We start from the raw sequence: 26,888 nt of genomic DNA on the forward strand, positions 1-26,888 counted from the left end.
GAAAATGGATTGGTTGGTATCGAAGAGTTATCGCCAACTAAAGCTCATCGGGCATCGCATCTCATCTCATCAAAATTTTTCAGTTTAATTGTCGTTATTTTCGTCGAGCCTGATCAAAAGAAGGCATAACGTGACTTCAAAAACCGGTTAGTTCGTTTAAATTTTCTCATCTTCTTAATAATTGGTTTCGTGGTCTAGTCGGTTATGGCATCTGCTTAACACGCAGAACGTCCCCAGTTCGATCCTGGGCGAAATCAATTTTTTTGGTGGTAAATAAAAAATGGCTTGCAAGTACTGTTCTAGTTGTTGAAGGCACATGTGTTGGCGATTGCACTTGCCAGTTTTTCGAGGCATTCTTGGTCTGCTTTGCCAAACCCGTTGTACTCAAGACAATCTATGTCGATGACACCAAGACAGCGGCCGGTGTTGTCCACAATGGGAACCACAATTTCGCTTTTGGTCTCACCATCGCATGCAATGTGGCCTGGAAATTTGTTGACATCTGGCACGACTTGTGTCTTCTTGGATTGGAAAGACGTACCGCATACACCGGTGCCACTTTTGATAAGTTGACACGCAACTTTTCCTTGGAAGGGCCCCAATATCAACTCAGAGCTTTCTGAACCCTTGGAAACGTAAAATCCAGCCCAATTGATATCCAGTGGGAGAGATCGGTAGGCGTGCCATAACAGGGCAGACGCATTGGCCAAATTACAAACCCAATTGTCTTGGCCCTCTGCAAGAGCATTGTAGGAGTCTAAAACGGTTTCCAAGATTTCTTCTCGAGCCATACCGTGGAACTCAGTATAATCTGCATGGTGCATACCGTCGGATCCCATATCAACGAATCAAGAGTCGTCAATTGGCTTCAACTGCCCTCTTAGTTTCCCACAGCTGGTTAAATCAGTTAATCCATTGTCATCATTATATATAGAGGCATTCTTCTAAGTATCACCATATACGTCTGTGTCACCAAGATGGTCAACCAACGTTTGATGCTCTTGATTTAAACAACGCACTTTATTAGTTGGCATGTAGGTCTTGCTCAAAGAAGCATTCAACGAGTAACATACATAGTGCATTTTATCTGAGATTCGTGCATGATTCTGAATTTCATTCTCTTGATAAATAAACCTGTGAAATTTTCTGAGTGACAGGACAGGTCCCCATCAGAGGAATTGAGGCCTTCTTAAGTAGATTATTTGGGCTCGGAACAAATACAGAGTAAAGATTGCTGACCATGTTTTGGTAAACTTTAGTATTTTATTCTTTTAGAGTTACTTTTGAACTTAAGTCATTAGAAATTCTACACAAGTCAAAAAACAATCATTCAAAACTTAGTTCCACATCGAAGCTACTAATCCACAACCGAATCATTACTGTCGTTTTAAAACCTGTTTTCAATCGAGGCGAACTCTTTTCAGTTCACTTCTAAAAAAATCAAAAAATGAAACGGACAGGAATTGAACCTGCAACCCTTCGATTGCAATTTTTCCGTATAAACCAGAATTTAACTGGAGTCGAAAGCTCTACCATTGAGCCACCGCTTCATTTCGTGTAATAAGGGAAAAGTTTGTAGAATATACCCTGAGCAAGACTACTCGTGTTTTTAATTAACGCCTAAAGAGATTGTATAAGGTGCCCTCAGCAGCAGCGGTTTAACCGTCAACCAGGTGTCGAATCAAGACCCACATAAAACTCATGGAACACTCTGCAGATAGTTTCGACTACCTGTTACACCTTACAAAAGGTCTCAGCACGGAATGTAGAGCTACCCGTCAAGGAACAGAAAGAATTGAGCTCTTGGTGCGAAGACTGGCCAAAGTGACGCAGTCCTCTTACGAAGAACTGTCAAAGGAGCCCTCTCGTCAGGTTTGGGACAAATATCACGATTTGAGCGCAGAAAGCGAGAAAGACAGACTGATACGAGAAAACTACGCTTTGATCTACCAGATAGAATGTCAGGAATACGTGTGCAAACGCATTTGGGCCCTGATAGACCAGATCGAAGATCTGTTGGAGTCCATCAAGCAGTTTGTAGTCGAGCAAGGGGCCCACAGGGCACGCACGGCATCTCAATTTGTCGAAAATGTAGTTCAAACTCGCATCAAATCCGTGCAAAGCAGCAGCCAAGACCTCACAGAGGCAAATGAGACTGCTCGTTCAAAACTGGACTTGCTGATGCAGGAACTGCAACAGGTGTGCACACAAATCAACTGGAACCAAGTAGAGAAAGCGGATGGAAATCGATACCTTCACGCAAGGGTTCTACAAGTGCAAAATAAATACGGGATTAAACTGATTGATAAATGAATTAGTCTGGAAGAATTAGAAAATGGTGGGACTATCAATAGTATGAGTTAACAACTGCTGTTTATGTTTCTCGCTATTCATGGGCCGCTTCGGCTGGGTATTGTCCGGATAGCTTTTGCGGAACCAGCCGTTTGCATAAATAGACCCAAAAGCGATGCACTTCCCGCAAAAAGGGCGATGAGAAGTTGCCAGCTTTATTCCAAAGTTTTAATATGACCCCGTTCGATCGGAACCCATTTGCCCGCTCCAAAATTTCCCGAGCGTAACCATCAAGTTTCTTCGGGTTGCTATAAAGCGACGATGTCATTAAATGGTTGGTCTTACTGTGTTCCAAAGACCACGCCATATTACCAATCTTGGAGCGGAACTGCGACACACGCTCATCAACATCTCTCATGCGAGTTTCCAAACTTCGAAGGTCATATTTTAATTTGGAAGCTAGGGAATCCAGTTCAGACATGTCGCTAAGGACCAATGAACGTTTACCAGAAAGAGCGTCTTGCATTTGCTTCAGTTCCTGCTGCTTGCTATTTAAGACAGCGCTGATTTTTCTCAGTGGTTCGCGCTTATCAGCTGCTTCTTTGCCGGTGTGCTCCTGTTCTTCATGTAAAGATTTGGAATGCGCTTTCAGACTCTTTTCCATACTTACAACATTTCGAGCACTTCTGACAGGTGATGGATCAAAGGGATACCTCCATATCTCCACCGCGTCTTGTACCAGCGAGAAACTGAATCGACTTCTTTTTCTGATGCTAGGGGGCACCGATGACTCGGGAATGTTTTCGTAGTCTATCTGCAAAAGGTTCACATCGGGTGGGAGAAGTGGCGCGGATGATCTCCGGTGCAATTCCATCCGAAAAGATGCGTCCTCATTATTGATGCTGATCTCTTTTTTCTTCTTCTCCATAGCATCTTTCCCGTTATCACTCAAGCGTTCGCTTTGCGCAGACGAATGCTCGATATCGAAGGCTTTATAATTCTCACGAGGGCTTAGCTTCACCTGAGAATTAGCCCATATCTCGTTGCTCAACTTTGTGGCAAAAATGTTGGACTTAAGAATCTCATCAGTAGGGTCTCCTTTGTGAAATAAAACATGACTAAAAGTTTCTTTTGGCCTTTTTCTTTGGGAAGACTGCTTTGCACCTTTCCCGTGCCAAAGAAGGTGAAGCATATTCCCCTGTACGTTTCTCGTTAAAAAATCGAGATCGGTAGTCAAGATATCATTGGATAGTTGCATCGGGTTGCCCTTACCGGCAATATCCTGAACAGTGGATTTAACAGCTTTTTTGATTTTGAAAATGTCGGTATTCGACGCTTTTGGCCTCACTTCAAACAGTTTAGATACCAATATTGGATCCAAAGCCGAAAGCGTCTTTATGTTTGCTTTGAAAAGGCCAAACTTTTTTTGGAACAAATAAACACCACTGCGGAAAGAACTTTCATCGTAAGGCTCCTTCGTGGGCATGCAGTTCAGGACTGTTAATTTGAAAAAAATGGTCAGCACCAGGCTGATTAGTCCTGCGACGGTTGTGGGGCCCAATGGGCCCTCATGACGGGGCCTATCACAGCCTAGGTAGAGAGTTCCATACATAGACCACCATTCTTTAATGGCATTTTCCGTGAAAGTGCAGAGAATGCCGTCTTTATACTTGGGATCGAGTAGGCTGAAATAGGTTAGCGAAATCTGCACCAATGTCACGAGTTCCAGCACTGCGTGAGTAGAATAACTGTATTCCTGCTCCTGCGAACTCGCAGCAGGCGCTGCAACTTTGTATAGCTGGGTGAACTTCTCGCACGAGGCGCCTGACGGCTCGCATAATAAAAGCGCAGAACGGCCACCACAATGGAGCCGCTTAAGATCTATATTGACCTTGAAGACGTCCCAAATTTTGCGGAGATCGCCACATTCGACATGAAGTAAGTTTAGTGCAGAGGGGATCTGAGATGACGTACTAACGAAAAGCGTGCCGTCTTCTGTCCATTTGGGAGCAGAGTACTGTATAAGTTCTTCGTAGTATTCACGGAACAGAATGGGCCAGTTATCTTGCAACTCGGGGAGCGCAAATTTGACGGCTCGAACGATGTCTTGCGAGTTTCCCGTATATGATGTAATAATCGTGGAGTGTCTGCGTTCCAGCGCCCACTGCTCCACGATATAGATTTCGAACCCAAAAAGCGTCACTTCGCTGCAGGCTATTTCAGGAATTTCGTGCAATTTCAGAGTGTAAATGGCCCTAACGTCCGGGAAAAGAAACCCTGCATACGGCACTATATCCAAAGGCGATGCTGATGGTGCCCTGGAGTGACCTGCGGTGCGGTGGGGCGTTCCGGGACTTTTCGCCAAGTAATCACTCATCAGGGACGTTCAGAGAGGATGCCAAAAAGAAAAAAATGATGATGGAAGAAAAGCGTAGCGTTCAGTACACTAGCCGCCAGAAAACGGGATATTTGTATGAAAATCACCACTCAGATAAAACTATCAACTATCTTAAGGTTCTTTAAGTCAAATAAAAATAAGACCGAAAAAGGTCTATGCAAAGAGACCTACCACACTTGTAGAAGCCTGGAAATCTGGGAATCTCTTGAAATGAACCGCCTTTTGTATTCGTCTAAATGGTCCAGTGGCTTGATTTCAGCTCTAAAAGTCGGAAAAGAACGCCAAAAAACGCTTAAAAAAGCAGCAATTCACACAATCACACTATAAAGAACACCTGTCTAGCTAAAAAGTGTCCATCCAAGACCACAAATCATCGAATAATGGATGATCTCTCTCTTCCCTTTATATATGTCAACTTTCTCTATTTAAGTAGAGTTGTTTTTTGACCTATATATATAACCCGGATCCTATAAATATCAATTTATTAAAGCCATCGACATTTAAACTATAAAAGGGGATCTTTAAGATCTAGAAACTGTAAGACAAAACGCTTGATAGACACGCATTAAAAGCACCACTACTCATATTCGATTGCATAAATGACGGTGGAGGAAGCTATCTTTAGTATGTGCCAAAACGGGAGCGTTTTGAAGTTTTTTATAGCGGTTTTTTTGCCGATTTTTTGACGCATTTAGGTGCATTTTCCGAGACATTGAGTAAATTGTGATACTAACAAGGCAAAATGTCACTAGGATCGGCAGACATGACGTATGTGCAGCTGTACATCCCTCTGGAGCTGTCACGAGAAGTCGTCTGCTTGCTGGGGAACCTGGGAAACGTGATGTTCCGCGATTTGAACGCAGATTTGAGTGCATTTCAACGCGGGTATGTGAGCCAGCTCCGCAAATTCGACGACATGGAACGATTGAGCGCAAATATGGAACGCATTGCACAGAAATACAGCCGCGAAACATGGAAATACACGGTCCACAGCGATGTGGACAACTCAACGCAGCATCCAAGCCTCAGCATGTTGTTGGCGACCATGCAGACCCATTCTGTTGACACCGTCAGCGATATCACATCGGAAATTGTGGAATTCGAGGCTAGGGTGCGACAACTGGATGATTCGCTCAAAAATTTGCATTCCAGGCTAAATCAGCTCATCGAACATCGTCAGACCGCATATGAAAGTCATCGGTATTTCGAGGTCAATCCCGGGCTGGCAGGACGAGTGGCTGCTGACACACGCGGCTCAAGGCTCAGTGGTGACGATTTTCTTTTTGACGACGATGTAATCAGCGAAACGCTCAGCGATGCTTTTTCCTTCGATGACGCCGGAGCCAACAACGAAAACAATAATCCTGCCAACGCAAGAAGGCCAGAATTGACATCTGCGGACCTCGAAGAAGGATTTCGGCATCAGACCACAATTGTGGGGTCCATCGAAAGAACTAAAGTCGAAATCTTGAATAGAATTTTATTCAGAATACTTCGGGGTAACCTTTTTTTCCACAACATCCCCATACGAGAGCCACTTCTCGTTGGAGAGGAACCGGTGGACAAGGATTGTTTCATTGTGTTTACACATGGAGAAGTTCTTCTGAAGAAAGTGCGCAAGGTTGTCGAATCCCTTAATGGTAAAATCTTCCCTTCAAGCGAGGGCAGCAGCACCATTCAAAGCCTCAATGCTCAAATTACTGATCTGCAACAAATTTGCCAGACAACAGAACAAACTCTGTACACAGAACTTCTCATTGTCACCGATCAGTTGCCCATGTGGAAGGCTGTGGTACGAAGGGAAAAGCTCATATATGCTACGTTGAACCTTTTCCGCGAAGAATCTCAGGGTTTAGTTGCGGAAGGCTGGATTCCATCTACTGAGCTGGTGGCTGTATCCACTTCACTGAAAGATCACAGTGAAAGCATTGGGTCGGAAAACACCGCAGTAGTCAGTGTCATCATAACTAACAGAAAGCCTCCAACATACCACAGGACAAACAAATTCACACAATCTTTCCAGGCTATCGTAGACGCTTACGGTGTTGCCACATATAAGGAAGTCAACCCCGGCCTTGCGACCATTGTTACTTTCCCTTTCATGTTTGCGATCATGTTTGGTGACACAGGACATGGTACTCTTTTATTCATGATTGGACTCTATTTGGTTTTGAACGAGCGAGACTTTTCCAGAACCAAAAATGGCGAGATATTCGACATGGCCTTCAGTGGTCGTTATGTCATACTTTTGATGGGCTTGTTTTCCATTTACACTGGACTCCTTTACAATGATATTTTTTCCCTGTCCATGACGTTTTTTAAATCGGGATGGAAATGGCCTTCGGATTTCAAAATCGGAGATGCAATTGAAGCAACGAAGACTGGGACCTATCCCTTTGGAATTGACTTTGCATGGCATGGAACGGAAAACAATCTGATTTTTACTAATTCCTACAAGATGAAACTCTCTGTCTTAATGGGTTTTATTCATATGACCTATTCTTTACTCTTTTCTCTGGTCAACTACAGATTCTTTCATTCCAAAGTTGACATCATTGGCAATTTTATTCCTGGTTTCATCTTCATGCAATCAATCTTTGGCTATCTTACCTGGGCGATCATCTACAAATGGTCAAAGGATTGGGTGAAGGATGAGAAAGTTGCACCAGGTTTACTCAATATGCTCATTAACATGTTTTTAGCCCCAGGTGTTGTTGATGAGCCTCTCTTTCGCGGCCAAGGATTTGTTCAGGTCGTATTTCTGTTAGCGGCACTTGTTTGTGTACCCTGGCTGCTTCTTTACAAGCCTTTGGCCTTGAGGGCCCAAAATAAAAGGGCTCTTTCGCAAGGCTATCAAAGTGTCGACGAACAGGCGGTTACTGAGAGCATCCTTGAACATCAAGAAAATGCCGGCGACGGCGTAGTCGTTACAGACTACCACGGCGAACACTCGAGTGGATTTGATTTTGGAGATGTCGTCATTCACCAGGTGATCCATACCATCGAGTTCTGCCTTAACTCCATATCGCATACTGCCTCATATTTAAGACTCTGGGCGCTATCTCTAGCACACGCTCAATTGTCTAGTGTACTCTGGTCAATGACAATTGCCAACGCTTTCAGCTCCGACAAGCCGGGCTCACCCCTTGCTGTCGCCAAGGTCGTACTTCTGTTCGGCATGTGGTTTGTGCTGACTGTATGCATCCTGGTAATGATGGAAGGGACATCTGCTATGTTACATTCCTTACGTTTACACTGGGTTGAAGCGATGTCCAAGTTTTTTGAAGGGGAGGGATATCCTTATGAGCCGTTTACATTTAAACATCTTGACCAGCTCGAAACATAAATTAATGCATCATCAAAAGTCGTAGTTCAAGTCGACAAGCCATACATACAAAAGTTTTTAAAAAGGTGTATATTAACGAGATTTGACTTAGAGTCGAATCCTTCTACACAATGCAAAGGATGTGCCGTCTCAGAACACGGATGCAGAATCTATTTACAATTCATCATGTTCAAGTTGCGTACTCGTTGTGGCAGATTGTTGGTCATCAGAGGTTGTTGTATTGGAACCTCCAACAGTGGCACTGGAAGATAAAGATTTGCGTTCTTCGCGCTTCTTAATGACCCTCTGACGACGTGCATGTAGAGATACTAACTCGTTGACCTTGAATTTTTGAGTGCTCTGCTCGAACTCAACCCACTTATTGAGATCATGATAGGAGGAGTCAAATTTCAGTTTCAGTTCAAACAGCTTTTCCCTTGAAACCTCGTCGAAAGAAGCGAGATTTTCAATTTTGCGAACTTCTGCCAATGTTGACTCCATGCCTTCAAGGACGTCCCTCATTTTATTGGTCGGGGAAGACAGATGACGCGGGGTTCTGATTTTTTTGAACTCTTTTGTAACATCCAAATCAATTAGGTCAAAACTTTCACGAAGAGCCTCTAGTGTTTCGTTTTCCATCACCCTATTACCCTTCAGCTTTTCGATAAGTTCAGTGCCATTGGTGTACATTTGGCTAAATTGATTGAGGTCTAGAGGTTCGTCGGCTGAGTTGATATACAGCGTAATTTTGCTCTTTAAGTTTTTGACCGTTTCGATTCTCTTCGACAGTTCCTCCGGTGATGCATCATCTGCTTCATAGTCGAGCCATTCCAAGTACTCAGAGACAAGTGTTGTCAACATATCGACTTCCTCACTTGGACCATTCAAAGTGATGTTTTCCTCTTCGAGATAGTTCCTTGCATCGTACAAGTCACTTTCCAGAACGTTGATCAGTTCTTGAACTCTAAAACGTTTGGTGTCGCGGCTATTAAGTTCTTCGATATGTTTTCTGAGTGCGACGCTTTCCCTGGCATTTATTGGTCTCAGGCGAGGAAACTCTTCAACGGTTTTAAGTTTCTTGATTTTATCAACGGTTTTGCTGGATTCTGTTTCTTCTGAATTGACACCATCTTGGCCAATTTCGAAACCAGAAAAAAGCTTTTTGAAGACTCCTGCGGCATTATTGGAGTTCTGAATGCAAATGGCTTCTACGGAGGCGATATCGAAAAGTCGATCTTGAGACAACGAGAAAGTGACATTGTAGGTGACTCCATGAGGACAAGCATCTTGTTGAAACTTCGAAACGATAGGTCCTGTATCGACCGCATGCGTCTTGAATATTTTACCATCCTCCTGCAAGTCGATGGAAAAGTCACTGATGTTCCTTACCGGTATGGTCAAGTATGAGGTTGCGTTTGGATATTGACAGCCCTTCCCAAAAACTTCGCGCGGTCCTTCTGTTTCATTGAAAACAGCAGAATAGGTGAAAACCGAACGGTCGATAACATCAAGTGCCTTAGTATGGAAAGATTTGAATAGCTGGATGCCTCTAATAGTTGCTCCTTCAACGGAAGACTCGTCAGCATTCACATTTTTGGCGATGAGGTCCTCACCGAAATACTCGGAGAGTTGTTTTTGGACCAAAGGAGTTCTTGTCGCGCCACCAGTCAAAATAAGCGAATCAATATCTGCAAAACTTATTGGTGAATCTGAAAACTGAGTATCCAAGGCTTTCAAAACCGGTGCGATTACTCTGGTATCCAAGTCTTCAGAAAACTGCTCAAATTCTAACCTCGTGACAGTGGTCTTAAAATCGATGTCATTGTGAAGGGACTCTATATTGACAGAAGCATCTGCGTTGGCGCTCAAAATTAGCTTTGCCTTCTCCGCAGCCTGACGAATACGCACCAACGCTCTTGCATCATTTTCGAGGACTTGTGTTCTGATGGTTGGATTTTGCTCCAGAAACTTGATTTCCAGAAGCTCTGCGACATTTTGCGTAAGCAGAGATCCGCCTAGCCCTGCATCAAAACCATACCCGCACAATTCCACCATCAATGGTTGCGATAAGTTTGCGGACTGCTTTATAGAGACCAGAGAGGCACGAGTCGAGCCACTACCCATGTCATAAAACATGAAATGCTTTTCTTCGCCCGCTGAGAAGTCGCTGCGTTGTTTGAGAGCGAAATTGATGGCAACCGTCAACCCGTCATTTACCAGGACAGTTTTGATGTTGTTTTGAGCCAGTTGGGCACCAGAAATCAAAGCCAATCGCTGATCCTGCGAGAAATATTCTGGGACCGTAATTGCTACCGAGTCAACCTTATCCAAAATCGACTTTTCTTTCACTAGCATCGAATTAGCTCTGCCAATAGTTTCGTCCAAATTCATGCCTAAAACCTCTTCTACAGGGTAGAGTTGGCCCAAACTTTTCAATGCAACCGAGTCACGTTCTGTAGCCACAAACTTGACCCCTGGGTGTGCTTTATGGTACGCATTGAACTGATCGTCTATTTTCTTTCCTAGCAGCGATTTGACATGCAAAAGTGCACCGTTTGGGGTCTTGACTTGCGCAGAATCCACTCCCGATCCAAACACTCGTTCCACACTCTCTTTGTAGCTCTTGAGAGCCAGACCAGACACATCTTTACGCTTCGAATCGGACGTCAACACCAATTCTAAAGGTGCATGTGGTGACACCAACATGGCTTTACTGAATTCTTGACCATAATCAAGACCAAGCAAAGCACACCGGATATAACCAAGTAATACTAAAAGGTTAGAAACCAAAAATAAAGGTCCCATCGTCCTTGTCAATGATCTCCAAGCTCTCAAAGTTTCGTTTGTTTCAACAAAGTGTTACGTGGTTTAAACTTGGTTAAGTTCATCTAATTTGCAGCTAATCTATAAATCCATCGAGCTCATCGACTAGTTGAAAAAGTATAAAAAGTGGCAAACAGCGACTGCCTGAGACGCTTTCAAGTCTCAATATTATCACCATCTTCGAGAGTGAATACAGCTCTACAAGACATGAGTTTCAGGGACGATAACAGACGATTTCCAGCTGGACCTTCGGGCAACGTGGAGTCAGTTGGATATAGAAGCAGAGAGAGTCGAGGAAACAGGAATTTCAGAGGAAATAGGTATCAGGAGGAGCCAGAATCGAGGTACGCTGGTAGAACAGGACCCAGTCGTTTTGGAGGTGAATCGAACAGCTTTAGAAGAGGCCCTGGCAACAGATTTCAACAGGATAACTATAGACGTGGGAATGGCAGAGGGAACGGTGGTGACCGAAACGATAACAACATCAACTGGCAACAAGTTCAACCGCTAAGCGAACGCCAGAAAATGCGTCCTTCGCTCTGGGATAAAACTCCAAAGGGCTTCGAAAAGGTTCCAGCAGAAAGAGCGAAATTGTCAGGTCTTTTCCCACTTCCAGGGCAGCCCCAGGAGCTGGACCGCTCGAAACTAGACGGCATAGTGTCTAGCGGTGTACTGACACGGCGTACGCGGATTTTGTTTGAAGATCCCACCAGAGCCAACATGAGCAAGACCAAATTTAACCAAATTCTCGTTTTGACAGCAGTTGGGGCAAGTAATCCGGAAATGGACCATGTAGTCAAATTTGTGAGCGCATTTGTTAAACTTGTCGAGGAAACTCATGAGCTCAAATCTCACAGTATTCTGAGCGAAAACAGACTAAGATTGCACTTTAGCAGCGAAGAGATTACTACCATAGTACTCAGTTGCCAGAAATACATAGAAGCGAAAACGAAGTGCAAGTTTATCTGGCAGCGACCTGGCGAATGTGTGCGGAAAGTCAAATCAGAGGACGCCGTTTGTGGAGGTCAGATAATCGCTCTGCTGGGTCTTGAGACGTCCGATGAGGAAACACTCAAAGCGGACCTAAGCAGTCATGGTGTCGAAGTCAAATGGCTCAAGTTCATTTTTTTAGAAAGCACACAAGAATTCACAGGTGCTGCGCTGCTGGACCCCAAGTCGTGGAACAACGATATCCGTCATTATAGGTGGATTCGTCCAAACGATTCGAAACTGCATCAAGATTTCGAGGAAATAACTTTTCAGCAACTACCGCAACTGGTGTCCCGTCGAGACCACGAGCCTTCTCGTGTACTTGTGCTGCTGAATTGCGTTGATGGAAAGGATCTGAAGAATGAAGAATTTGTTAGCGAGCTTCATGACTGTATGACCCAATCTGCCATAATGACGTCCTTCGGAGAAATTGAAAGCGTTAAAATCCCTAAACCTGGGGCCGACTATCGCACCAGTTTCGAAACTATAGAAGAAAGCATAGGCAAGATTTTTGTCAAGTTTAAAGAAATCGAGAGTGCGCGACATGCAATGCAAAAGCTTCCCGGACGTCAGTTTAATGATAGAACGGTACTTTGTGCGTATTTCAGCGAAAGGGACTACACCATGGGCATATTGTAGGAAGTTTGAGATATAAGATGACTTAATCGCCAACTATTCGAGAACATCACCCACATATTATTTTTTTTTTTCGAGTGCTGGCCAATAAGTAAACTGCGGTCGTCCGTCCTTACAAGATTCATACCAGATGATTTCTCATATAACGTACCGCTATCGGATGGCAAGATCCGGATTCTGGAGATGCTCTACAAGTAAATCATACATGCCAGATGGTAACTTGGCCACGAAGCCAACTCCCAGTCGTATAATTTCCTCTGCATCAAATTCAGGGAATACACGTAGTAAATTCATGGGTGAATTGCTCTTCATAATTCGAGTTCTAATAACGACAAGCTGCGCAACAATAAAGAGGATGTTCATGTGAAACCCGTATGCAAACATAAAATCCCACAGCTTGCAGACTTGATCGAGTGGTTTGGTGCAACTTGAAAGCGTCAGTACTGACGGAATACCGTAAATTTCTGCCGTTAGTAAGTTGTCTGTCAAAAATTTGCTAAGTTTCGGATCGATGATCTTGAGGCACATATCCAGTAATTTGGCGCCGTTATGAACTCCTGTAAGACTTTGGTTCAAGTATGTCCTTATGTGATCTTGGCAAAGCGACTGAAATAGTTTGTATGCCATGGGTTCGGATGGGCTGCTGTATAAAATTGGTGCTAGCAAAACATTCATGCCCTGTACGTAAGTACTGATATCCATATTCTCGTCAGAGTTATCGATGACTGACCAAGCAAAGCACGATAAACATCTGGTAATTGCATCTTCCGAAACTGACGCTACAAATTGTGGATCTGTGTTGAGTGTTCGAAATGTGTCGTTTTTTATTTTAGAGTAAACTGGAGATGGTGGGGGTCCTCTTCGTACTAGTGAGATGTAATCAGACGTGGCTCCATCCATTGAGCATCTTGCAAGAACCGACCACACACTGCATCTCAATCTCACTGACGACCTGTCTTTTGGAGGCGGGAGGCCTTCGCTGAGCACCAAATATCGCAGCTGGGCCAACGATGAGTGAACTATTAGTGGCTGCTGGTTCACAAACTTCTCAATGGAGCTCATAGTCTCTAGTTTTCGGTCTATTTGTAAATAAGAAGATGTGATTCTACAACTTAATATATGCTTAATTACTTTAGATACATCAAATAAAAACAAAATCTGAAAGATATACTAGAGCCTAATGTCTCCAGAGGTCAATGTTTGATATGCAACACCAGGAATTGTCGAAAGTCTGGTTTCTGGGCTTCCAATGAGCCCAAATACTTCATCTAGGCCAGAATTGACAATTTGCTGGTGAGAAGAGTCTTTGGTGCAGTGACTTGGATGCAATAGTTTTTACGGATGACTAGAATGCACTTCGAAATACCAGGTAGCAGCCACTCAAGATCGCCACGGGTCCTTAGCTCGGTGATCGGCATAAGTCCTTCATTAGCTTGTATGATGGACTCAATTCTACGATGGATGTTGAATATCAATAGTGTATGGCGTACGGGTGATCCTGCGAGCAGAGCTTGTGACGTTCTGCCAGAGGGATTTAAAGGCCCATTGCCTCCAAGGGGTAGACCAAAATCATTCAATTGTCACACGTCTCATTGATAGGTTCTTTGGAGCAGAAAGAACACACATTAGTAGTCTTCACAGAGTTGCAGATGTTGGAAATTGCGAAGCTTGCACAGGGTTGAAAATACACCCAAGTCGATACTTCTGCCATGGAAGATTATCTTATTGAAGTAAAGCTTCCTAGATTTTTTTTTGATGGTATTCACATCGAGTTCGTTATAGGTTGGATTGTCAATTCAAAACAACACCCGAGTGATGTCCGAGTTCCAGTTTAAGAAAATTGTACATGTCTTGAGTCCTCAAGGTGACTGGTCCTTCATTTGTTAAGAGCATCACTCGTCAAATATGAACTTTTCCATCTCTGGATGGGTGCTAGCCAATTTGTCCTTATCTTGGGAAGGCGTTCATCGTGAAAGTGATTTTTGATGCTTCAAGTTCGCATTATTCCAGGGCGATTTTTTTCTATTCTCAAGTGCGATTTTTTCTGATTCACTCTGCTTCATATGATCTAACATGGTCCGAAAAGACTCTAACATAGAAGATTGGTCTTGCTGCAGTTTTGAACAGAGAGTAAGAAGCAAATCTTGTAAATCGGTTTAACCTGCGTTTCTTGACAAAATTCCGCACTATTCTTGAGTTGGCATCCTCGATAGCGGAAACCGAGCTGTCCGATTCTAATAATTCCGGAGTTGGCACGACTTGTAGGACAACATCATTAGGTAGGGTCTGCCCTCTTTCCCGCTTCTTGGACTGTCGTTGTAGCTCAAGTTTCTGAATCTCTGTTCGACGTTGATCAGTGAGATTTTTCGAGCTCCATCAATTCCTGTACATTACCGCCGAAGTTACCGTCACCCGTTATGGTGAAGGTGATTCTATCCTCCGCTGTCTCGATGGCTTCAATTTTGGTAATGCATGGCTCCACTAAATATCTGGACCTCGTCCTCAAGTGGTATTTCGTTGGAATTATACCTTCTCTGTACTCCATCGACATCAACATGTTATACCAAATGCAGCACCGCTTTGGAAAAATGAGAGCTGAGCTTTAATTTCAACAGGGACTCTCGTTTAAGATTTTCAAACCCTAAAAAGGGACCAGTTTCGCAGCAGTTTTCGGCCAGGTAAGTCGAGTCACTGTCCCATCTAAATTTGGACACTTTCCCATCGTCATGGGCCTTGTAGTCGTTCTTTTCTATCATTTCATCAATGGCTTTGGCCAGTTTATGGGCAGCATCTTATTTCGAGTGATACATTTTGTCTGGTATACACTACCATCTGAATGCTTAGTAGCATATGCTCACTCAAGTACCAAAACCTTGTTCAACCTGAAAAGAAAAAATTCGACGTATCGTTTTCTTTCCGCCTGGTCTTTTCGATCGAGGTGATACGTTTAGGATTCCCCAAGAGTGTTGTACAATTGAGGTGCGCGCTGGATAGTAGAAAGATTATGTCAAGGAAGACATCATAGGAACCTGCACTAGTTAGCCGTCCATTATGGGGTTTTAATCGTAGCAAGAATCGAGAGATTTTTTAATGTAGCACTCGCATTCAAGTGACGCATTGTGTGGAGGAATTGAGTTTTTATTGGGTCCATTTGCCAGGATATGAACTTTGTGCGTCACAGTATGTTGAAAAGTCGGTATTAATGGCAACCAAGGAAAGTATATGACATGATTCGATGCTTAGCAGAATGCAACTCTTCCGCGTCGATGCTTAGCTGAATGCTAGCCCTTCCGCGTCGATGCTTAGCTGAATGCAACCCTTCCGCGTCGATGCTTAGCAGAATAAAACCCCTCCGCGTCGATGCTTAGCAGAATGCAAGCCCTTCCGCGTCTCTATTGAGTACTATAGATAATGATTCGATTTTTATATCGGACCTCAATTTGCGAGTAACCCATTAGCCGATGTACTTCTCAAATTTAGGACGTGAACCTAGCACTACACAAGATATCGCTGGAAGATAAGTTAATGGGTCAAGTCAAGTTCCAATGTTCACCACACCTTCGACGACTCCGTTGTACCGAGTAATAGTGGTGTAGTCGTCGATTCTGTTAACAACGTAGCATAAGAGTTCTTCAAGAATGTGCGTTGTGCGAGTAGAAAGCTATGTATCCCATTTTTCGCTTCTAAGTGGACTTTTCGATACAACAAGCGTGGTGATGGTCAAAGAATTTGAAATAGAGAACGGATTTCAGATCTGATTTTGTCAATGACGGAAGATTTGACCAAGCATGTCAGTGAGGAGTGCTAATGTGTGTGTGTGTGTGTGTGTGTGTGTGTGTCGCTGGTTATTCCAGTCATTGTAATCCAGGGTGTCCGGGTGGAAATTCTAAAAATCAGCAGTCACGTGATCAAATAGTCTAGAATGATGATCAAAAACCGGAATCCTACATAAAAAGAGACATTGTACGTTTTGTTTCTGGGCGAGCCAAAGAATTGATTCAGCTGAACATGTTTGACACTGACTTGCTTTCATTTTAGTAATACTTACTTCCATTTCAGTAATACTCACTTCCATTTCAGTAATACTCACTTCTGATTCTACTCTCCTCCAATGATGCTAGCAAGAAAAAATGATAAACGATTTTGATATAGTGTGTCACGTGCAAGACTACTATTTAGTATCCCCGCGTTTGAAATGCTCAGCCATTCGAACCCTTTTACCTGTTCAATGAATGATTCACTAGCCCAACGGCTCTAGAAGGATTGTACACCGCCCAAGTTTAGCTTGATGAAATTCACGCATCCCACAGCATCTTCATTTCCACCATAGTTTTGCTTCCACCATAGTTTGCGTTGTTTCGACGCCTTACAGGTTTCGTTGTAACGATGACCAGCAGGGCTTGATACGCTACCACTCACTACGTATAACGGTGATGGGAACGGATCCTGAGTAAAAGCCAAGATGTCAGATTCGTACAAAACGATAGGATTTGCGAAGAGCATAAGTAGAATCACGAGTACAACCACCGGGTAGAATAACACATCTTCAGTGGTACAATAAAACGTCTTCATCTCCCTCCTTTCATGTGTCCAAAGGTGATTGACAGTACTTCAGGTGCTTTGCTCAGACTAGAATCCGTGACATTAACCCGTTCCGTACATAACTACGACCCGTTTGTGATCCGAATCTGTCCATTCTGGTTTGAAAAACTTTACACAAGGAAGACAAACTGGACCAGACAGAACAAGACAGGACAAACTGGACTAGACAGGACAAGAATAAGACATGAAAAGCACAAAGCTTTATATACGCGTTCACACGTTCACACCTTCGCAACTCACACCTTACAACCTCACACCCACCTCACACCCACCGTAAACCACTTTCACTTCTTTCTCTTGGCATCCTCTTGCACACCTTGCTCATCCACCTCTGTATTCTGTTCTATTACCACACCTTTTTTGTCTAATTACTCTCTCTAATTACTCTCTCTAATTACTCTAATTACACTCTCTCATTACTCTCCCTCTCTCCCTCTCTCCCATTCTCTCTACCTCCAGTCAAAACTTTTTCGTGCTCCAAGAAAACTCTGCTAGCCATCTCTTCTCTCCAGTCAGACGTCTTAGACAACGCCAAGCGGCCCATGCGGGTCCCATCTGCGACCAATATCAACTAACAACCGTCGCTGCAATGCACACCCAGATCGATATATGTCGGGTCCTTCCCGGCACACTCCTGGGTGCAGTTTAAAAACCCGGGCCACAGGTACTAAATGCACCCAGGGTCTGGCACAGTTGTGTAAGATGTATATAACGGTGAGACCCTACAAGCAGTGCCCACACATCGAGGTACGTCTTGTATATCATCAAACCCATAGCACTGTAAACTTCATCCTACCATGAACGGACTAGCACGGTGGATAATAACCACCACACTGTTGGTGGCAGCGAACATGCGGTTCGCTGCTGGTGAAACTCACCGTTTCAACTGGACCACAGGGTGGGGCAACTACAACGTGGATGGAACTAAGGAAAGACCAGTCATCACTTGCAATGGTGTGTGGCCATGGCCAGAGGTAAGAGTCAGCAAGGGCGACCGCGTGGAGCTATACCTCAACAACGGGTTCGACGACCGTAACACATCGCTGCATTTCCACGGACTGTTCCAAAACGGTACCAACCAGATGGACGGGCCTCCCATGGTCACCCAGTGTCCGATCGGCGCGGGCCAGACCTTCCTGTACAACTTCACCGTCGAAGACAACGTCGGGACCTACTGGTACCATTCACACACTGCCGGCCAGTACCAGGACGGTATGCGTGGAACTTTTGTGATCGAAGACAAGGACTGCCCCTACGAATACGACGAGGACGTGACAGTGCAGCTGGGAGAATGGTACCACGACGTGGCTGACGTGCTCAACCACAAGTTTCTCAGTGTGTACAACCCAACGGGCGCAGAACCCATCCCGCAAAACTTGATCATGAACAACACCCGCAACAACACCTGGGAGGTCCAGCCCGACACCACGTACATGCTGCGTATCGTGAACACCGGTGGATTTGTGTCGCAGTATTTCTGGATCGAAGACCACGAAATGGACGTGATCGAGGTGGACGGTGTCTACACCGAGCGCAACACCACCAACATGATCTACATCACCACCGCCCAGCGCTACACTGTCCTGGTGCACACCAAGAACACCACCGACCGCAATTTCGCTCTCATGCAGAAGTTTGACGACACCATGCTCGACGTGATTCCCAAGGACCTCTTACTCAACACTACCAACTACTTGGTGTACAACCACAGCGCCCCGCTGCCCACGGAAAACTTTGTGGACGAACTTGACTTTCTGGATGATTTCTACCTGGTCCCCTACCACAAGGAAGAGCCCCTAGGCGACCCAGACTACCGCATCACCGTCAACGTCACCATGGACAACCTCATCAGCGGTGTCAACTATGCCTTTTTCAACAACCTCACCTACACGGCGCCCAAGGTGCCAGCACTTTTGACTGCGTTGTCTGCCGGCGAAGATGCTACCAACGCCGAAGTTTACGGTAGCAACACTCATTCGTACGTGTTGGGCAAAGACGAAATTATCGAAATCGTGCTCAACAATCAAGACACCGGTACTCATCCTTTCCACTTGCACGGCCACACGTTCCAGACCCTGGTGCGTGACATCGGCTACGATGACGCCGTGGGCGAAGTCCCTCATCCATACCTTGAGGACGACCATCCACCGTTCCCTGAATACCCAATGATCAGAGACACCCTGTATGTGAGACCTCAATCTAACTTTGTGATCCGTTTCCAAGCCGACAACCCCGGCGTGTGGATGTTCCACTGCCACATCGAGTGGCATTTGACCCAGGGTCTGGCTTTCATCTTGATTGAAGACCCACAGGGCATCCAGGAACGTAGCTCCCAACAACTCACCGATACCAGCTCCAATGTGTGTAAGAACTTGGGTATTCCAGTCGAGGGTAACGCTGCCGGAAACTCTGTTGATTACCTTAACTTGGTGGGCGAAAATGTTCAGGAGAAATTCATTCCGGATGGCTTCACCGCCAAGGGTATTGTAGCCATGACTTTCTCATGTTTGGCTGCTATCTTGGGTCTCATTGCCATTGCTGTTTACGGTCTCATGGACTTGTCCAACGTCGAAGAAAAAGTTATCAACGAACTGGATCTTGACATCGACCAAGTCCTCGCTGAAGACTCCAACAGCGAAGATCGCGATGCGGAAGCAAAGCACAGAAACTCTTCCAGTTAATCATCAACCCAATAATTTGAATAAAATGCACTAATATGCCAATTGAATATAGACTAGGGTTCGGATAAGTACTAGATTTAATAGAAATCATTTTCGATATGAACAGATGTGGCCATCCTTACTTGATGCGCCGTCGTCCCTTAGCAGGTAAGGCAACGTTCTTGCAGGTGTGACGTTGACGCACTGGCGACATCCACTCGTTTATCTAGTCCTTTTTGGATAGATAAATGAGTAGCTGTCCGAGACTCAGTACTTGCAAATTAGAAAAATTTCCAAAATTGTCACCCAGACAATGGATCCTTTCACTACCAAAAGCTACGCCTTTCCACTCATTGCAGGTCGTTCCCACCGTCATCCCAGAGAATTTTATGGCCACTCCAAGCGAGAATGTCGCTGCCCGGAACTGTGGGTGCAGCGATAATTGTCGTCCTCCCAAGAAACCCGTTAGGTATAGATTCAATTTTATGAAGCATATGAACGTCCGCCAGGGAAACTACGAAACCATCACCTCAATGGCATATCTGGCGGAGAAATATGGCGAGAAACGTGCGGAAAACATCGCCCGCTTCGTAAAATGTATCCACAGGCAGATCAACAGCGGTGTTAATAGAATCTCGGATTTACAAGTCAACAGCTTGCTGCCTTGGACGAGGGTAAGACTGTTTCTGCTCTTGGTAACGCTTTCACAAAAGGGCGGTTCTGATTACTGGACTCAATCTGACGGAGAACCGCGAGATTTGTGGAAATCCATGATCAAGGAAAAAGAACCTCAGAAACAGGCAGTTGAGCCTGAACAAGAGCGACCTTACGGAACACTTATAGAGGAAATTATGCGACAAAATATCAACAAGAATTTCAAGGAGTCAGAACATGACGAAAATTACGTTTTCAGTTCGATATGGGCCAACTTCATGGAGGGCCTCATCAACCACTTTTTGGAAAAAGTAATCATACCGAATAGCGAGAAAAAGGTGTGTCAACAACTGTACAAGCCAATGATGAAGATAATATCGCTTTACAATGAATACAACGATCTAATGGAAAAAAGCGAGCGGAACGGGTTTTTACCTGTAAATCAAGAACCTCCCTCAGCATCGGAAGCGGCGGCGTCAGAAAGTTTGTCCGAAAACGGTAAGCTTCAAACAGCACAGCGACTTTTATGGCAAGCTCGTCAGGATATTCCGAAAACCATAAGCAAAGAGCTCACTTTACTGTCTGAAATGTACGCGACACTATCAGCAGATGAGCAAGATTTCGAACTTGACGAATTTGTATGCAGCGCGGAGGAGTATATCGAATTAGAATTCCTTCCATCTCTGATCGAAGTCCTCTTCGCCAACTGCGGCTCTGCGAATTTCTGGAAAACCATGATCGTTTTAGAACCATTTTTTTACTACATTGAAGAAGTGGCAGATGAGGAAAACTCAAATGTTCAGGAAGAGCCTCATAAGCCAGACCCAAGAGTGGTGACTTTGGAGAAGATCTGTCAAGTAGCAGCTGAACAGGACTGGATTTAAACTAAGCGTCTCATTTCTCCAATGACGAAAAACTATAACTTTATACAGTTACAATCAAATTTGCTTGCTTGTTTTCTTACTATGGGTAGGTAGCTCACTGTAAGGACGATTTTTCAGCTTCTTGTATTTGTTATAGCTCTTGAACGAACCCAAAACGCGATGTTTTTGATTAACAGCAAACTGTCTTACGTCGCGAATATCGCGATGATTCTTGTTGAGGTGAAGGAAAAAGTACATTGCCACACATGCCACAACCACCATGGTGGGCATGGTGAGGGCCACGTAGTACCAGGTGTCATCGGATAGACCCGCGTCCTGTAGCGCCAATTGTTCCTTGGTATTTTTGAACACTCGAGAACCCATGATAACATGCAACAATAATCCGTGGGCCCATGGGTCAAATTCTTCATCGGTGATGTAGTCGGGCTGGATGGCAAGCAAAATACGTTTTTCGTACTTATCTTGAAGCCATTCCTCTGTGGGCTCCATCGCATACAACCCATCGACGTTTTTCACCCATTCCGTACTAAAAAATGCGCCTTTCAAACTTCTTTTCCCGAATCCCTTTTCGTGTGATTTTTCCTTGACATAGAAAGCATGAAGTCTTACCTTTTCCGCGATTTTGTCCGTTGCCGGATCTTCAAAGAACTTGGTAAACCACGTTACAAAGTATGTGTGGTCGATTTTCCATTCCACGTTTTCGAAAGGAGTACAGAATGGCTCACTGGAAACATCTTTAGCCAGACCTTTGTTCCTGTAGCGGTCCGGCGTACAGCGAATGATAGGATTCAACGAGACATATGTTTTATCTTCGTCCTCGAAGATTTCCTGATTGTAGATATCGTTGCTGTCCATGTTGTGGGCACCTACTTCTGCACCAGAAAGCATGGTGGTGTGGACTGTTTGAAAATAAGTGCTGTAATCAGGTTGTCCGTTCACCGTGCGACCTTTTTTGATCTCCGGATTCTTAGTTTTGGGACTACCGAGCTTATCGAGCGAAATCCACGGGTGTAGGGCATCAGAAGTCATTGGAGGTTTAGCAGAAAACGTCACACCTGCAATAACCGTTGGAGTGACTACTTCCACCTGTGTGGAATAGATGGTTCTTAGCCATGGTTTAATCTCCTCCGATGTGGTTGTTGTGGGTCTAGGTTTTACAGCATTTCTGTATGCATCGACGACACCCAACCAGACCAATACACAGATTACAGAAAGTCTAAAAACGGTCATTATCGACAGTTTCTGGACGTTCTTCAAGTTGAGATATATTTACTAAACTTGGCTGTCTGTAAATCATGATAGTTCTTATAGTAATATTGAAAAATTTCCAGTATATTAGCCGGGATGGCTAGCTACCTCATCGCGACCGGAGAAATCACATATATAAATGAACAATTCGTTGGTATTCGAGCTCGTTACAAGTAACTTGACTCACCAGCAGTTATGGGACGCTGTTAAGGCTCATAAACTGTCAAATTCAGTAAATTCAGACATTTGGGTCGTCAACGGTTGTCCTCCGCATAAATTGAGCAACGACGACGTGGAATTGACAAATGAATGGATTTTGCCGGTGGAATTGCAGCAGTACGATAGGGGAAGTTTAACTTTGGAACTAGCGGATCAGATTTTTGCAGAACTCAGATGTCGAAGAATCATCTTGGGTATTGTTAATGATGACGGAACAGTGGTGTATTATTTTATGTACAAGGGTCTCCACAAGCCCAAGAAGAATTGAAGAACCGATTCTACAAAGCGGCCAGACGGCAGAGTGAGTAATATGCACTCATTACAGCATTGCCGCGTTCTGAGAACGAAGGATCCCTCAGATTCACACGGATTTTATTTTGATATTCTGACCGTCTCTTACATTCGCTCTCGATCTCTGTGACTTTTTCACTTCCTAGCGCTCGGTTGAGATGCTCACGTACCAAATGGCCGTCCGGAAGCTCCAGCTGTATGAGTAGATTCGCCCACAGTAAAAAGTCTGCGGGCACAATTTGGGTGGCCGCAGTAGAAGATGACGAAGAAGATCTCATTTTGTCGCGAGCCTCGAACCAGCTCTGCAGCTGGTCGCTCAAACGATTTAGAAATTGAAGATTGAAGCGGGCGGATTTCAGCAATTCTTGATTGCGGGCCTTGGACGCCTTGGTGAGTTTGTATGCCTTGGATTGTACCATATCGTCGATGTCGTCTTCGCCAAGCTCTTCAACATGGTCTGCGTCGTCTGGGTGCGAAAAATACCCAAGCGTTTCGCAATGTTGACGTGCAAGACTTCTGTACTTCAGAGGTGTGTTGTACCACATAGGCCACTCCAAAAGATACGCAAACAGCTTGCGAGTAAAATTATCGTAATTGTTTCTATTCAGATACAGTTGGTACTGTGTTAGCGTTCCGATGCGGTCCTGTGCAAATTGCAACAGCGCACTTTCCAAAGCCGATTTTGTAGGAGCCAAAACAGATACAATATTTGCAAACCCGCAAATCGTCTTAGTGCCATTCTTGAGAATAGGAAGTTCCTGGTTAGGTGATAGATCTGTATTATTAGAAAAGACTACTGTGATGTCTGATTTTGTTTCCATTTCGTTCAAAAACCAAAAGAGCGCAATGCTTTCGGGAGAAATTATACTTGGTTTCCCATCCAGACCCCACAAATGCACAACAGTGGCCATTGTAGCGATATCAATGGCTCTTTCTTGAAATCTTGTTAGGTTTCTCTTGAGCGATGAGATGAGCTTAAATGAGATAGACCATGTTAATTAACTACTCTTCTCTAGCGAGCATGATACACGACATGAAGAGACGACTTTTTAGCTGATGAAAGCTGGAAAGTATCCGTTCATGTTGCATCTTGTGGTGTAAAAATCACCAGTGGGAGAATCTCTTGTGTAGCTTGCTTTCGTTTTAATGGAAGTAATCTTGGCGAGTTCTTGGAAATTTAATTCGCGTGCTAAGTGTCTTACCTGTCGTTGGATACATGAATTGAAATATCAAGCCACAGAACTGCTGAGATCGAACATTAAGTATCTACGTGTTTTTCAATGTCTTTACCGAGGTCTAACAACCATTCTCGGTTTCGTAAAAACAAAGGACAGGCAGACTGCTGACATTTTCTCAATCAATTCTCAAAATTTTAGGCGTGTCGCACACTTTGTGTCTCTGATTCTAATCAAAGTGTCACTAAATAACTACTCTCGAACACTCAAAAGCACACATTTGATGTCCAAATAAAGAGAACAAATTGACTCAACAAGATTGGGGTGTAATTCAAGACTCAATTGAATAACCGTCAATTTTGCTCCGATGAAAGCGAAAAAGACTTCTAAATTTAGCACTACACACTTGGAATATATCACGGTTACGTTCAGCAAAATAAACTATCCCTAGCCCTCAAAACATTCGATGACAGTGCTGTTGTTCGATTTCATCAGCGTTCACATGATAGTTGGTAGACCCAATAAGAATAATGAACTTCCAAAAAAAATTTGGAATTTGAACAATTCGTCGAATGTTTTCGTCACTTTTGAAGGGCCAAAGTATCGGGCTAGCGCTTTATAACCTCCAACACTTCTGCTGACATCATTTGGTCGAACGCGCGGTCAATTAAGTATATAAAGTTAGCTATAGATAATGTCTGCTACTCCTGAACTGGCCAAAAACGGCCCAGGAGCATTTGTAAGGCCCAGCAAGCGGCAGAGCAGAACGGACGACGATGTTCGCGGTAGATTGAGCGATAGCATAGAGGAGAACCCTAGCGATATCTGTACATACCTAGAACTTGTGCGACTGCTTCAGGATGAGGACCAGTTGTCTGATGCACGCCAAGTGCTAGATCGACTACATGAACGATTCCCGCTGTTTGCGCCTCTCTGGACTATAGAACTCGGGTACGACCTTGAACGCGACGAATTCGCACACGCAGAGACTCTGCTAACCCGTAGTCTTTCGGGTGAGCTGGACAATAACGATCTCGGGTTGTGGTTTATGTACTTGGACTTTGTTCGTAGGAAGAACAACATCATCACAGGCGGCGAAGAAGCACGTAGCGTGGTACTCAAGGCATTTGATGCTGTTGCCACGAAATGTGCAAGCTACGAACCGCGGTCATCTGCGTTTTGGACTGAGTATTTGTCATTTCTAGAACATTGGAAGCCCGTCAGTAAATGGGAAGAGCAGCAACGAGTGGATCTTACACGTTCGCTTTACAAACGCATGCTTTGCATCCCGTTCGATGGACTGGAAAGATCGTGGAGCAAATACACTCAATGGGAACAAGAAGTTAATTCCTTGACAGCTAGAAAGTTTATTGGAGAGCTTTCCGCTAATTACATGAAGGCCAGGTCTCTGTATCAAGAATGGGCCAATATTACAAAAGGTTTGAGGAAAACATTGCCATCTCGTCTGTCCCAATGCTCTCGTCAAACAATCCCACAGCCTGACCACTACGATATCGATCAACTGCGATTGTGGAAGGAATGGATCAATTGGGAAATGCAGAATAAACTGGATTTGCCAGAGCCAGAACACAATCAACGCATAGAATATGTTTACAAACAATCGATACAACATCTTCTGTTTTCACCTGAAATCTGGTATAACTACTCCATGTACGTTATGTCAAGCTCAAGTGCAAAAGCAAGAGACATTTTAGTGGCAGGAACGAAAGCCATTGCGAACTCTTGCACTCTAGCTTTCAAACTGGCAGAGTCTTATGAGCTTCAAAACGACGTGAATGAGATGCAATTGTGTCTCGAGAGATGCATTGACTACTTGGTCCTAGAATACCATATTATGAGTGACGAAAACCAAGACACTTACGAAAAAAGGCAGAAAATAACCTTCGCCTACTGTATTTATATGAATGCAATGAAACGGGTCTCCGGACTCTCTGCTGCTCGTAAGGTCTTTGGGAAGTGTCGTAAGTTAAAGGACCTTTTGACCCACGAAATCTACATTGAAAATGCATACTTGGAATACCACAACCAAAGTGACCACAAAACGGCTTGCAAAGTACTTGAACTGGGCATGAAGTACTACTCTGACAGTGGTGAGTATGTGAACAAGTATTTGGACTTTTTGATTTTAATCAATCAAGATAGTCTAATAAAATCGTTATTCGAAACTTCGCTGGACAAAGTAGTGGACGCAGACCAATTGCAGACTATTTATAAGAAGGTCATCAACTATGAATCGAAGTTTGGAAGTTTGAACAATGCATATTCCATCGAGAATCGGGTTTTTGAGAAATTTCCACATTTAGAGAAAATCGAAGTCTTTACAGACAGGTACCAGATTCAAAACAGTAACTTGGTCAAGATGCTTGAGCTCGACTATTTACAAGACTCCAACCATCCATTCCAAAGCTCGGAGCATGGGCGCAAAAGACTGAGAGAAAACTCATCCTCAGCATCTGCATTCAATAATAATAAAAGACAAAAATCAGAAGATTTTGTCACAGACAAGGTTATCGAGATCCTTAAATTTCTACCAAAACGTCAGTATTTTAAGACAGCAGTTCTGGACGCTGAAAAACTAACAAGATACCTGTCTGAAAATGTAACCATACCGTCTAGTACGGAGGCCAATCAGATTGTTTAGTTTAACTAAAATTTATTTTACGGCTTAAC

The 26,888-nt window shown here is 44.1% G+C and overlaps 13 protein-coding genes, 2 non-coding genes and 1 pseudogene across 16 annotated transcripts; 8 read left to right on the top strand and 8 right to left on the bottom strand.

Moving 5' to 3' along the window:
* The first annotated feature begins 183 nt into the window (after nt 1–183).
* LALA0_S06e03642r lies at nt 184–257 on the top strand. Its single transcript has one exon. It is a non-coding gene; the product is annotated as a tRNA-Val (tRNA).
* Nucleotides 258–299: 42 nt separating this feature from the next.
* Nucleotides 300–839, bottom strand: LALA0_S06e03664g (LALA0S06e03664g1_1; the record flags this gene model as incomplete). The annotated part of the gene is made up of 1 exon (XM_022771840.1): nt 300–839. One exon carries the CDS (start codon nt 837–839, stop codon nt 300–302), a length of 540 nt encoding a protein of 179 aa, XP_022629003.1.
* A 609-nt stretch (nt 840–1,448) lies between these two features.
* On the bottom strand, nt 1,449–1,550 carry LALA0_S06e03686r. The gene is made up of 2 exons: nt 1,514–1,550; nt 1,449–1,485 (listed from the first exon to the last, which is right to left on the bottom strand). It is a non-coding gene; the product is annotated as a tRNA-Trp (tRNA).
* A 151-nt stretch (nt 1,551–1,701) lies between these two features.
* On the top strand, nt 1,702–2,313 carry FAR3 (LALA0S06e03708g1_1; the record flags this gene model as incomplete). Its single annotated transcript, XM_022771841.1, has 1 exon — nt 1,702–2,313. One exon carries the CDS (start codon nt 1,702–1,704, stop codon nt 2,311–2,313), a length of 612 nt encoding a protein of 203 aa, XP_022629004.1.
* Nucleotides 2,314–2,386: 73 nt separating this feature from the next.
* On the bottom strand, nt 2,387–4,669 carry STB2 (LALA0S06e03730g1_1; the record flags this gene model as incomplete). Its single annotated transcript, XM_022771842.1, has 1 exon — nt 2,387–4,669. The coding sequence occupies one exon, from the start codon at nt 4,667–4,669 to the stop codon at nt 2,387–2,389; it is 2,283 nt and encodes a 760-aa protein (XP_022629005.1).
* A 620-nt stretch (nt 4,670–5,289) lies between these two features.
* Nucleotides 5,290–8,036, top strand: STV1 (LALA0S06e03752g1_1; the record flags this gene model as incomplete). The annotated part of the gene is made up of 2 exons (XM_022771843.1): nt 5,290–5,314; nt 5,443–8,036. The coding sequence occupies 2 exons, from the start codon at nt 5,290–5,292 to the stop codon at nt 8,034–8,036; spliced, it is 2,619 nt and encodes an 872-aa protein (XP_022629006.1).
* Nucleotides 8,037–8,189: 153 nt separating this feature from the next.
* Nucleotides 8,190–10,820, bottom strand: LHS1 (LALA0S06e03774g1_1; the record flags this gene model as incomplete). Its single annotated transcript, XM_022771845.1, has 1 exon — nt 8,190–10,820. One exon carries the CDS (start codon nt 10,818–10,820, stop codon nt 8,190–8,192), a length of 2,631 nt encoding a protein of 876 aa, XP_022629007.1.
* Nucleotides 10,821–11,045: 225 nt separating this feature from the next.
* MUD2 (LALA0S06e03796g1_1) lies at nt 11,046–12,467 on the top strand (the record flags this gene model as incomplete). The annotated part of the gene is made up of 1 exon (XM_022771846.1): nt 11,046–12,467. The coding sequence occupies one exon, from the start codon at nt 11,046–11,048 to the stop codon at nt 12,465–12,467; it is 1,422 nt and encodes a 473-aa protein (XP_022629008.1).
* A 150-nt stretch (nt 12,468–12,617) lies between these two features.
* On the bottom strand, nt 12,618–13,526 carry BUB2 (LALA0S06e03818g1_1; the record flags this gene model as incomplete). Its single annotated transcript, XM_022771847.1, has 1 exon — nt 12,618–13,526. One exon carries the CDS (start codon nt 13,524–13,526, stop codon nt 12,618–12,620), a length of 909 nt encoding a protein of 302 aa, XP_022629009.1.
* A 1,164-nt stretch (nt 13,527–14,690) lies between these two features.
* Nucleotides 14,691–15,220, bottom strand: LALA0_S06e03840g (annotated as a pseudogene). The gene is given in 3 exon segments: nt 14,691–14,828; nt 14,830–15,048; nt 15,050–15,220. Coding segments are annotated over 3 exon segments (528 nt in total).
* Nucleotides 15,221–17,863: 2,643 nt separating this feature from the next.
* Nucleotides 17,864–19,747, top strand: FET3 (LALA0S06e03862g1_1; the record flags this gene model as incomplete). Its single annotated transcript, XM_022771848.1, has 1 exon — nt 17,864–19,747. One exon carries the CDS (start codon nt 17,864–17,866, stop codon nt 19,745–19,747), a length of 1,884 nt encoding a protein of 627 aa, XP_022629010.1.
* Nucleotides 19,748–20,115: 368 nt separating this feature from the next.
* Nucleotides 20,116–21,264, top strand: AAN1 (LALA0S06e03884g1_1; the record flags this gene model as incomplete). Its single annotated transcript, XM_022771849.1, has 1 exon — nt 20,116–21,264. One exon carries the CDS (start codon nt 20,116–20,118, stop codon nt 21,262–21,264), a length of 1,149 nt encoding a protein of 382 aa, XP_022629011.1.
* Nucleotides 21,265–21,318: 54 nt separating this feature from the next.
* PSG1 (LALA0S06e03906g1_1) lies at nt 21,319–22,494 on the bottom strand (the record flags this gene model as incomplete). The annotated part of the gene is made up of 1 exon (XM_022771850.1): nt 21,319–22,494. The coding sequence occupies one exon, from the start codon at nt 22,492–22,494 to the stop codon at nt 21,319–21,321; it is 1,176 nt and encodes a 391-aa protein (XP_022629012.1).
* A 157-nt stretch (nt 22,495–22,651) lies between these two features.
* Nucleotides 22,652–22,999, top strand: SEN15 (LALA0S06e03928g1_1; the record flags this gene model as incomplete). Its single annotated transcript, XM_022771851.1, has 1 exon — nt 22,652–22,999. The coding sequence occupies one exon, from the start codon at nt 22,652–22,654 to the stop codon at nt 22,997–22,999; it is 348 nt and encodes a 115-aa protein (XP_022629013.1).
* A 10-nt stretch (nt 23,000–23,009) lies between these two features.
* Nucleotides 23,010–23,933, bottom strand: SAM37 (LALA0S06e03950g1_1; the record flags this gene model as incomplete). Its single annotated transcript, XM_022771852.1, has 1 exon — nt 23,010–23,933. The coding sequence occupies one exon, from the start codon at nt 23,931–23,933 to the stop codon at nt 23,010–23,012; it is 924 nt and encodes a 307-aa protein (XP_022629014.1).
* Nucleotides 23,934–24,891: 958 nt separating this feature from the next.
* Nucleotides 24,892–26,859, top strand: RNA14 (LALA0S06e03972g1_1; the record flags this gene model as incomplete). Its single annotated transcript, XM_022771853.1, has 1 exon — nt 24,892–26,859. The coding sequence occupies one exon, from the start codon at nt 24,892–24,894 to the stop codon at nt 26,857–26,859; it is 1,968 nt and encodes a 655-aa protein (XP_022629015.1).
* Between the last annotated feature and the right edge of the window lie 29 nt (nt 26,860–26,888).

Source organism: Lachancea lanzarotensis, scaffold LALA0S06 (assembly GCF_000938715.1).
Source record: "Lachancea lanzarotensis genome assembly LALA0, scaffold LALA0S06, whole genome shotgun sequence".
Lineage (NCBI taxonomy): Eukaryota > Fungi > Ascomycota > Saccharomycetes > Saccharomycetales > Saccharomycetaceae > Lachancea > Lachancea lanzarotensis.